Genomic DNA, 12,463 nt, shown 5'->3' on the forward strand with positions numbered 1-12,463 from the left:
TTGAGAAAATTTTTATAATCATTTTATAAAGATGATAAAATGAGTATTTAAAAGATTCATGAGGAAGGAATGCATCGAATCAATTAAATTCGAATTAATTAAATTTTTATGAGAAAAAATCAAGAACTATCATTTGCGTATGATGTGCATGTTGTCTGCGTACGGAACGCGTACTGCATGCGTATAGGGTGTGTACTTCACAAACCCACATGAAAACCTTCTTAATCGAATTGAATGAAGGTTCAATGGTGAGAAACACTATATTCAACGCTCCCTGTTTATTGTATTGACGAGGCGAGGAATTCCAAAAAACTTTGGTTCTCCATATACACTAATGAATGCTCAACCATTGAAGCATAACACCCACAGTCTAGAACCATCACTTGTGTAGCACAAGGGTGAAAACAAACACTAACTCTCTTTGAGAAAATTTTTATAATCATTTTATAAAGATGGTAAAATGAGTATTTAAAAGATTCATGAGGAAGTAATGCATCGAATCAATTAAATTCGAATTAATTAAATTTTTATGAGAAAAAACCAAGAACTGTCATTTACGTATGATGTGCGTGTGGTCTGCGTCCGGAACGCGTACTGCATGCATATAGGGTGCGTACTTCACAAACCCACATGAAAACCTTCTTAATCGAATGGAATGAAGGTTCAATGTGAGAATTCGTTTTTAATAGCCTACACATTTTTGAAAGAAGCAACTTGATGTCTCAAAATTTCTCAAATTTCTTAAGAAGAGAACTACAGGAATAGTTTTTTAATGCTGTTTTACTGTTAGCATGATTAAAATTGTTGATACTTTGGTAGAGATGGACAAGCTGTCTAGCAAGTGTGTTAATCATGGGTCATGAATCCATGGAGGATGTGAACATGCGGTGTATTACTTTTCTTCATACTTTTCTCTTGCAAATCAAATTTTGATGTCAACTTATTAAAAGCACAGCAGTTGAAAAGCATTGTCAAATGAACTAATGCCGCTTTTAAGAGAGTTACCTTTTGAGTCTCCCGTTAGTTTAAGTACTGAATATGATGAATTTTTTTCCTGCTATCATATTTTTGCAGCTTTTAAAGCTCTGGGAAAGCTGATGCGGGATGTCGGGCTTCTGTTAGCATATCACTGTGATCATTATGGTATGCTTGCATTTCTTATATTTTCTTCATTCTGTTTATAGAGTATGTCAAAATAAACTGTTTTCTTCAGAAATTTTAAAGTTAAATTAACTGGTGAAATTAGTATGAATTTAAGAGAAAAATGGTTAGTTGTTTACATTTTTGATTGGAAATTGTTGATCCATATACTAAAATAAACAAAAAAGAGCAAAATCGGTGGACTCAAATGACAGTCGGGGGTGCGACGCATCACATAAATGGTCAAACATCCTTTGATCGTTGAACGGAATGCGCCGTTGCAATCGGAGCATTGAATTTACCTAAGAGGAACCCCTCGCATTCAAATCAGGCAAAATCGATCAAAATCGGTGAGCGACACCCGAAAATGACGTGCGATGTTGTACAAACGACGTTTGATTGGAAAAATTATAATTAAAATCAGTACTCAAAACGTCAGAGTTATCTAAAAATGAGTATAATTCTGCCCAATGAAATTCGCATGGGGAAATTGGTGTGGACCTCGAGGTGAAAATGCTTTGATTTCGAGGAAAAGCACATAAATCGAGACAAAAAATTATTTTGTTTCTTTCATTTATGTCAGATTTGAATAATAATGATAATAAATATTATTAATTAAAAAAAAAATGAAAGAAGAGGACACCCATACCTATTGTTCGCCGCCGACGCCGTTCACGTCACACAATTCTTGCTCAAATTGCGCATATCCACTCGATCGTGGCCTGCTCTCGGTTTTAAAACGGCAACGAGCAAAACTTTTCAATTTTCTGTTCTTGAACCTTGGATCCAATCAATCTTCCTGACTCAACTTATCCGAACTCCGATACTCCCTGCTCCCTTACAACAAGCCAGACCTTACGCCTCTTCCTTCCTCTTCCAGCAGCCGATCCAATCTCATGCAGGCCTACAACTCCTAGTTCTTCTCTCTCAGCCGACGTGTTCCCAGGTCGGAATTCCTCCCTCACGATCGCACCAAACCGCAATATCCTATTCGAATCCCTCTCACACATGCTTTCGACTTCTTACCGGTCTCCAGCAGGCATCCAGGCCATGCCGCACCCATACCTGTCGACTCCTACCTCCCGTTCACGTGTTGCTCTATCATCTCCAACCCCGAGCAGCTCCCATTCCACGCTGAACCTCCCTTCCTCACGTACAGATCCTGCAGCCCGACTTCCCTCTTCCTTCTTCCCTTCGCTTTTGTTTCACACAAAGAAGGTAAGTAAGTTTCTCTCACTTGAAGATCCTCCATATTCTGCCCCCACGTGGAATCTTCTACTGACATCCACATCAAGCTGCATAATCTCAACCCCTTTCCACCTGCTACAAGCCAAGCCCACTTCCTTTTTTTTGCATACTATTTGAACTCCAACAATTGAATAGCCCTCATACAGCCCACCAGCACCTCCATTCATATTTATATTCAAATATCTAAAACAAGCAGCCCACCAAGCAACCCTTACTCTCTAAACAACTCTACAGCCAATCCACAATCCTTAAGTCCAAACAACCAAACACCAAATCAACCACTTATAGCCCTCTAAAAGCCAATAACAACACCTTTCCTCCTTTATACTGAACAGAGCATGGCCCAACTTCTTCTCCCTTCTCCTACTAAGCCCACACCTAAAGATCCATAACACCTTACCACTTTCAGTAAATGCTCAAATAAACTTCTTCTTCCTTGCTCCCATTCCACGCTGACTTCCCTTCCTCACGCACAGATCCTGCAGCTTGAATTCCCTCTTCCTTCTTCCCTTCGCTTATGTTTCACACAAAGAAGGTCAACATGTTTCTCTCACGTGAAGATCCTCCATATTCTGCTCACCACGTGAAATCTTCTACTGACATCCACACATCAGGCTGCAACATCTCAATCCCTTTCCACCTGCTACAAGCACAGCCCACTTCCTTTTTTTTCTGCATACTAGCTGAACTCCAATAGTTGAGCAGCCAACATACAGCCCACAAGCGCCTCCTCCATTCATTTTTATATTCAAATACCTATAACAAGCAGGCCACCAAGCAACCCATACTCGCCTACACAACTCTACAGCCAGTCCACAATCCTTCAGCCCAAACAACCAAACACCAAATCAGTCACCTACAGCCCACTAGAGGCCAATAGCAGCACGTTTCCTCCTATACACTGAACATAGTAAGGCCCAACTTCTTCTCCCTTCTCTTACTAAGCCCATTCCTGAAGGGCCATAACCCCCTACCACTTCCAGGAAATGCTCAAATCACACTTTCTTGCATACACCTACAACCACTATAAATCAAAGTATCAAACCTTGAGCCAACTTCTTTCCTAACTACTCTATAGACACACATCTATACCACTCTTTCTAACAAAAAGATTACTTTCAATTCTCCATTTATCTTTACTATTATTATTATTATTATTATTATTATTATTATTATTATTATTATTATTATTATTATTATTATTATTATTATTATTATTATTATTATTATTATTATTATTATTATTATTATTATTATTATTATTATTATTATTATTATTATTATTATTATTATTATTATTATTAAGGTTTGTGCTTTAATTGCTCTTCGCCGTTGCCTCAACATCACCGCCGTCATTGCCTCTTGCCCAAGATATAATGTTCTCTGAACACAAACACCCAAATTCTTTTTGAGCGCTTGCAGCATGGCAAGCAACCACTTATGCGCGCTTTTCTTAGCGCGGTGGGAGGAAACTCATTGCGGTCCTTGTGGCAAGGAGGGTAAGCCTTGTACACATTTTTCTTAGCCTGGTGAGATAAAGCCGAAGTACCAGTGTACGAGCTTCTATGCCTGCTGGGAAAAACTATAAATTTTCACATAGGTACACCTAAAGACCTATGCACGTCTTTCTTGACTTGGTGGGATTAAAAACTACTTGGTGGGATTAAAGATTACGATCACGGTGTCGCCTGACATCGAACATGCACATTTTCTTGGCGTGTTGGGCAGGCTATAACTGCTTAAAATTCTCCTAAATAGGGAAGACGTCGGGAGCTTGTCAAAACTCAAATTGATAGGGGACAGAACTTGAACAAAAATTGCAAAGAACAGAACCTAAATACATATTTGAACTAAAGAGGTAATCAAATGAAAATTCATAATATGAATATATAACTTAATTCAAATTGAATGAAAATGAGTAAGCAGGTAACCAGGCCTTAAACTAATTAAGGCATTACTATACTAATACTATAAATGCTAAGTAACAAATCCGCACAATTCAAATGAACATGAATGAACAAACATGAACTCGTGGTGAACAAACTCTTAGTGCACGCGAATGATGAACAATGAAATTAAAATAACTTGTAGCATTCAACCAATTGCAAGCAATATAATAAACATACACACAACAACAAACAATGAATGCAAACATTCATCGACGATTCACCTATGGGCAAGAATTAAGAATACGTCATGTGCACAACAGTTCATACAAAGGCCCTGTCGTCAACGTAAAAATACAAGCAAATATATTAAACCATGCAAGCAAGGAAAGTCAACATGAAATCAACTCACCAACAAAACAGTTCTAGGAGGTTGTAACGAATACAAATTGCCTATAACTCATATCAATCAACTTATAAATGAATATGCCAGTTTTCTACGAACATAAAATTAGTGTGTAATGAACACATCCTCTTGCCTACGAATAGTGAAGCTTCTTACACACATATAAAGTGTAACATACGATAAATGTAAACACCTACTAGCAATGACAGGAGATTTACCATATGCACGATAATGCCTATGGGGGACAATCAACAAGTGATGAATGCTAGACACCCTTGTAGTCAACAATAATTTAGTGTTAGGTAAATATATTAATCCTCTAGTAAGCAGAGACGGTCGATATGAAATAAATGCAAGCACCTATGAGCTACCATAGAAGACCCTTTATGAAACAATGTGCTATCTACAAGAAAATACAAAAAAGAATAGTGATAAATGCAATCACCTACTAGCCACTATAGGAAATCGTTTGTGCACAACCTCTGCAAGAAGCAATGGGTAACCTGTAGTATAGCACTACAACCTGCCTATAAGAAATATTGGAAGATTTGTGCTTAACAAAATTTACCTACATGCAACTGTTCACTTACGAAAGGAATGTTGCGCTACGGCACGAACCCTGTTTGCAAGCTTAAGGTCCCATTCTCATCGAGGTAGATTGGAATTTAAATTAACCAGATTTTCCCTGATGAATGATATCAGGGTTTATTTAATTCTGAGGTTCCACTTCTTATGAGCCCTCAATTAATTATCCCTCCTAACGTGTAGAAGAGAACTCTCAATTAAGGATGACTCAATGTTTTCACTTCTTAGGAGTTTCTCGTAGTTTAGATTTAGGTTGTTACTTGTGGATTTAGGTTAGCTCTTACGGCCCCATTTAGTAATTGCTTGTAGTTTGGATTTAGGTTAGGTCTTATGGCCCAATTTAGGAGTTACCTGTAACTTGGATTTATGTTAGGTCTTACAACCCCATTTAGGAGTTGCCTGTGGTTTAGATCTAGGTTAGGTTTTATGGCCCTATTTAGGGGTTACATGTAATTTATATTTGGATTGGGACTTACGATTTTCATTGAAAGTAGCACCGTGTAGTGGGTCTTACGATTTCTATTAGAACTAGCTTAAATAGCGGGTCTTACAACCTAGCCCTATTAGTAAGGTGGCCCATGTGTGGGTTAAAAGTGGATCTTCTTCACTTTGGAAGTAGCCCAGAGTAGTGGCTCTTACGGCTTCACTTGAAAGTAGACCGGATAGAGGGTCTTAAGATCTCTATTAGAGGTTCCTTATGTGTGTTTGGTTTACAAGATTCAAGTGGTCAGCCTCTATGGCATACTAAAATCTGGATTTGTCTTACGATGTGAAGAACAGTCGGAACTGGGAGGGATCTTACGGTGTTGAATGTGCAGGTTTTGCTTCAACAGCTGGGATTGCATTTGGGATCAGGTGTTGTGGGCTCCAAAAATTCGCGCCCCGGCTTCTACCGTGTTTTCGGAGGGAGTTTTAATGGATTAAGTTTCGGGGTAAATTTTGGGAAGGCAGATTGGGTTTGTAGATAAGACACTACCTAGAGATTTTGCCCTCATTTTGCGAGGACTTTATGATATGAGTTCTTATTTCCTATAAGGACAAGCTTTATTGTTAATTACCCCTCTCGGTAACGAGAGAGAACTTTCGATTAAGGCTAGTCTTCGATCATATATATAAAAGAGACATATTTCTAGCATATATAGTAGCAACATAGGTTTGAGTGTTATAATTTGAAATTTCACAATCTTATACTTAAAGCGGATGGCAGGCGAATAGATTATGAACCCGATCAAGATCTCATGGTTCCGCCATCCCAGCTCATCAAGGTCCCTTGTCTACTTAGTCAGAGGAGGTAGTCGACCCAACCTGACAGAGGGGTCCTTGTCGGCAGCCATGGGTTACTTCGTCCAAAGGCACTTTGTGGACCTGAGATGGATATTTGTCTAAGGTGACAAATTTGAATCTGATTCAATCAAAAAAGATTGCCAAAATTACATAAAAACTACGACATCCTTCCAAAATACCATACTTTGACAAAATACAACAATTAAACGAAAAATAACTACACTTTTATAATATAAAGACGATGCATACAATTTATAACATAAAAACACCTAAAGTTGCTTTCTTGGTTTGAAAAGAAAGATACAAATGAGGTGGGCACTTGCGGAGAGGAGGAGCGAAGCCCGAGCTGAAGTCCAAGAGAGGAGGAGAGAAAGGGGGACAAGCTCGCAAACTTGGATCCAAGCTTTCTTTGTGAGTCTGCATTTTGCATATCCTATATGAATAGGCATCTTGGCCTCAAAGCCAAGTTGTAAGACCTATTTCTTAAACAAAAAAATAGCCTTTCCACTCTTCAGATACATTGAGACCGGAGTAAATAGTTTTAAAAGCGATTAGGAGGATATAGCTGGTAGTCCTTTCCAGGCAGGATAATAAACCTAGAGGTCTGGCAGGCTATGCCTCATGTGAGGTGTAGCTTATCAGTCCCTTTTGCATTCCGTTAAACTTAAGTTCGAGGCACTATCTCTCGGTAGTCCTCACCTTAGTTTTAGGGTCTGAAGCAATGACTGATTTCAATCGCCATACAAGTCCTCAGCTTTTAGACAATTCCTCCAATAAGTGTTGTTGGAATATAAGCCCCTATCTTCTAACGAAAATATCAACTTAAATAAAATTAGATTTCTAAAATATAAAGCCCAACATTGGATAGCTCGAGTACCTCTAAGTTTTCCTTAGAATCATATGCTTCTTTCCTTTGGCCCTCATTCCACACTACAGGAAAAAAGTTAGTTTCCGGCGGAAATAAATTCGACAGAATTTTCGGAGAATTATCCGGCGGATTTCCGACGGAATTTCCGACGGAATTTTCGGTGGAATTCCAACAAAAATTAAATATATTTAAAAATTTACTATTAAAAATGTTTATAATTTTTTATTTTTTTAAATTAAGTTAAATAATTTAATAACTTATTATCAAATTAAATTATTTAAATTAAATATTTTTAAAATTATGTTATAATATTATAATTATGTTAAAATTACGGTATAATATAATTAATTAAGTTAAAATTATGTAATAATATATATACTTTTTAAAAAATTATTTTTACTTTTAATATAATAATTACTTGATAATTAATTAGTTATAATTTTAATACAATATTATTTTTTTTGAATAATTTGATTTCAGTTCTACTTTAAATATTGAAAACGACAAAACCGATCAGGTTTTCTTCCTTGGCCGAGTGGTTGGGGCAGGTCTTATGCGGATGGCAGGTCGAGGGTTCGAACCCTGCCGTGGGAGCTTGCTGGTTCGCTGTGCTGGGCGGGTCGGTCGGGTCTGCATGCCCGCAGGCGGGCTTGGGCGACGCAGGCTGGCTGGTTAGGCGCATGGGCGAGCTCGGGGAAGCTATATGGTTGATTGGCCCGGGCTACTCGAGTGGCTGGGGGCAATAATATTATTAGATTTGTTGAAATAATCAAATCAATAATTTTTTTTCGGCAAAAAATTAATTCGCCGGAATTATTTTTCCGGTGAAAAATTCGCCGGGAAGTAGCCGGAAGTAGGTCCGGCGCATTATTTAATGTCGGAAGGACTTTTCAGACGCGCATTTTACCGTCGGAATAATTTTCAACGGAAATCTGTCGGAAATGCCAATTTCCGACGAATTTTTGTCATTTTTCCGGCGGAAATGGCCGCCGGAAAATAGCATTTTTCCTATAGTGCCAAGAAATCTATTCCTAAGTTGATCCCTTTTTCCTTGAATTTCATAAAGGCCAAAATCCTTTAAACAAGACTTTCATAGATTTAAAAATCAAATTTTAGCCAACATTGAAATGACTTCAAAAAAAAAAAATCACTAGTTTAATCAAAAGTTTTCTCAAGAACCAAAGCTTGAGATGTAATTAACCATAGGGGTTTGCCTCTATGTGATGTCTGTACCCCAGAAATAAATAAATCCCATTAACCAAAATATCGAATGGGGGAATCTCTGTTAAAATTATAAATTTTATTATTGAGTCCATAAGGAAATAATATTTTCACTCTTCGGGACAATATATCATCATTCTTATGTCATGCTCAATCATAAAGTATGCAATCTGTTTGAGGATAACAAAAATTCTCCAACACCAGCCATGAGATAGGAGCAAGGCGGGAGAACCAAATAGGCAGCAGAGAGGGGGTATGAACTTAATTAAATCTTATTTATGAGCTGAAAAAGTAGCAGCTCAGCATAACAACTCCAAACAGAACAAAAAAATAAAAACCAAATAACCAAGCCCAAACCGAGAAGCCCACCAAGCCATATCAATTACCCCCCTTGCATACATCAGAATCCACCTTAGCTAATAGAGGACTTTGTGCTTTATCGATTATATCCTATTGATTCATATCTCAAGGATTTAGTGTCATTAGGGAGCATATGAGCTCTGACCATGATCGTAATTTAGTGATGTCATTTTGCAGTAAATCGATTGGTTCAGAGGGCCTCGGTCATAACCATTTACCTGTGGTGCCATTTGGCGGCAAAATCGTCAGTTTGAGGATGCGTGTCACGTCTTTACTAACAAGAGGTTATTTGAGAATGAATCATAGTGATATTCTCGATCAGGCATTAGCTCTTTGTGAGCTAATGTGACTTTTAAATTTGTCCACATCGGCAAACTATTGTGGAAGGTGGATGAATTTTCGCTTTAACTGTTTCGATGGTTGATTTTTTATTTTAAATATTTTGGATTTTGAATTTTTCTTAGAGTTTTGAATTTCACGGACATTTGGATGGTATTTGAAATTGACCTATTCGGTTGAGATTTTATATCAACACGGCCATCATTGGGGTATATGTGGTCATTGTATTTGTGGATTTAACCTTGTCAACTTGCCGACAGAGGATCGTGTTCGTCCTTGCTTTGTGCCTTTATTAATGAATTTAAATGATTATAGGCCTTGAAGGCCTAATATGAATGTATTAAAACAAATATCTCGGTCAATGCCACGACCATATATTTGTTTAATGATCCGAGTCTTGTCGACTCCTATTTACTCGCGTAGGAGGATCGGGCTTGAAATTAGGTTTATTGTTTGACCCGCGCAATATCCTCTAACGTCACGTGTGTATTCATAACACGCTCGCCGGGGCCCTGCTGATATTTGATTGCGTATGCACTTCTTTGTACTTATGTGTGTACATTTTTTGTGCATGTGTGGGGGCATTTTCAGTAATATTTGACGCTGCTCGGTTACGCGGGCAATCATAGTTTGATTGCAACGCAATATTTGGAAGCTCGTACACGCATTCTATCTGCTTATATACAGGTTGTGGATCCAGTGGCGTGGCGTCGCATAATAGTCATATTCCTATTTCATACATGTAGATTATCGTGCATTACATGTTGCTTTCTGTAAGTAGATTGTTGTGCACTAACGAATCTCCTGCTATTGCTCGTGGACACTTATATTCACTACAATTATTTTGTTCTTGATCACAAACAGCTTGTTGAAGGTGAGATGCCCAACTGATTCATAAGAAATTATTCAAATTTCATGTAAATTGATATTTTTCATATTTATGATAGCATGCCTCTCATGATAATATGTATTTCCATCTATTTCAATTTAATCGATTGTAGTTGTTCCAGGTATATAGCTTGTCGATTCACTAAATACTAGTGATTATATTAGAAATGAATGAGAGTACGAAAGTAAGTGATTTAAGTCATATATGGGGGATAAGCCCACACAAGTAAAGGCGAAATACCTGACGAGGTAAGTCTGTACTCTCAATTTTAAAAGTTGAGAATTTGGACAGTTTTGAGTGAGAGAACAACTTCAATTCTAAAAGTTGTAATTTGAGCTCAACCCTGAATTAGAAAGTTGAAAGGATGTAAATGATTATAGCTACATACGACTTGTTTCAAAGTGTTGAATAAATAACAATATGGAAAGTAAGGCTATACATTTCTTATGATAAATATGGAATTTAAATATGTTCTACCCATGTTATTAATGTTATGAAATTCTTAATTATTAAACAATGTTATTATTTTTTCTTATACATTGTTTGTGTATTTTATTGAGCCATAGCTCATTAGTAGTGGTTGTACTGTAGGTAAGGGAAAAGAGCTCGTAGGGCATTAAGTAACTATTCTTTTGAGTGTATATATGTTTTGGATGTACAAAAAAAATCTAAAAGAGATTTGAATGATAATTGTACAGACTTTTGGGTAGGTAAGTAAATTTTTAAGATTTCTACTAAAGCTATGTATTTCTTTTGAGATGTACATTTTATGAGATATGCTTCCTATTATGAAAACTTTAATGTGTTATGATTAGTGATGTGACGATAGTTTGCATGGCCGACCCCCTTTATGAGTCAAATAGGAGTTATTTCCTAATTGTTTCATAACCTCTTTTCCAAAAAAAAAAGTTACAGATTCAAATTCCAAAGGATTTTCCATTTTTAATTCCCTAGCATTTATTAGATCCCAAGCAGATACTCACCCATAGCCCCACCCAATATTTCCCTCTTAATTTATTTCCTAACTCTCATACCAAACTTAGGAAATAATTTGAAATCCCCTTTAATTCCTCTTGACCGAAATTCACCACACCTGGGTTGGATTAATTTATTGCCTAAGTGATAATTTCACTTTTGGAAATAAATTATTTCTTCCCTCTCTCCTCTGCATTGCCGCCCCCCTCCCCTTCAAACCCGTCTCCCTCTCTCACCCGCCCCCTCTTCTCTCTACCCAATCCAATCTTTCTCCTTTATTCCCCACACAAGTCCCAAACGTTTTTTCTTCCACTGATTGATATCTCCTAAGCACAAAATCTGAGATTTCTCTCAGAATTTGAGAAGAAAACCAGAGAATTCCCAAATTCTTCCATCTCCCCTAGCGAAGCATTTTTCGCTCTACATCAGTTTTAAATCTGAAATTTTTCAGATTTCCTGATAGGAATATTTTCTTAATATCTTTCCTAATCAACAGGCTTTGATTGGAGGAATTAATTTCAGATTTTCCCTCTTAAATTCAAAAGAAAATCCTCACAATCCCAAACTTATTTCTTCAAAATCTGAACTATTTCTCTTTCCTTCACATAGAAATAGTTCAGATTCTTCGTTCTACATCAATATGTCATATGCTTACTCATATTTTATTTCATACAACCATACCAGAGTACCATGAGTGTACTGATCAAGTACACAAACATCTTTTTGGCCATTAATTTTTTTCCTCTTTTTTCCCTAAAGGGCCATATTGCTCCGTATTGCTTATAAGAGCCATATTTATGTTTTCGCTCCATATTTGGCATTCCGTCTTAAACATGCACAATCATTTACATAATCTTTCCGTATAGACATATGTATGTAATGTAGCATTTTTATAACAACAAATTGTCTTGAATATGAATTAAGTGCATGAAAGGAACTTCTATGAAATACTTAGTGTTAAACATAAATCATGCATTTATTATGTATCAAATCAACTAAAAATTACAATTTTTCATGTATCAATTAATTAAAAATATGCCATTGTCATGTATCAATTAACTAAAGATATAAAACATAAAAGAGCAAAAAAAATAAAAATAAAGGAATGTGATCATGTAGGGTAAGAGGTTCCTACCTCAAATGCACTTTGAAAGCCTTCACTTCACGAACCTTTCCTTACTTCTTCTTTTCAAATCCTAAGGGGAACATTACAATGTAAATTTAAACCAATAAAACACACTAATCCTACACATGTCATAGCT

General features: G+C 36.8%; 1 protein-coding gene across 6 annotated transcripts in view; it reads left to right on the forward strand.

Moving 5' to 3' along the window:
• The first annotated feature begins 1,076 nt into the window (after positions 1-1,076).
• Positions 1,077-12,463, forward strand: part of LOC110103371 — an 85,048-nt gene continuing 73,661 nt past the window's right edge. For 3 of the 6 annotated variants that reach the window (XR_003701651.1, XM_028697390.1, XM_020832045.2), the window contains exon 1: positions 1,077-1,143. Coding sequence is in view for 2 of the 6 variants with exons in the window: in XM_028697390.1 (XP_028553223.1) it covers positions 1,098-1,143 (46 nt within the window). In the remaining 4 variants the exon portion in view is untranslated. Of the gene's footprint in view, positions 1,144-2,373; positions 3,299-12,463 lie in introns of those variants that run through there. The other 3 variants (XM_028697393.1, XM_028697395.1, XM_028697392.1) reach the window with 2 other exon arrangements.

This window comes from Dendrobium catenatum, unplaced genomic scaffold (assembly GCF_001605985.2).
Source record: "Dendrobium catenatum unplaced genomic scaffold, ASM160598v2 fragScaff_scaffold_922, whole genome shotgun sequence".
Taxonomy (NCBI): domain Eukaryota; kingdom Viridiplantae; phylum Streptophyta; class Magnoliopsida; order Asparagales; family Orchidaceae; genus Dendrobium; species Dendrobium catenatum.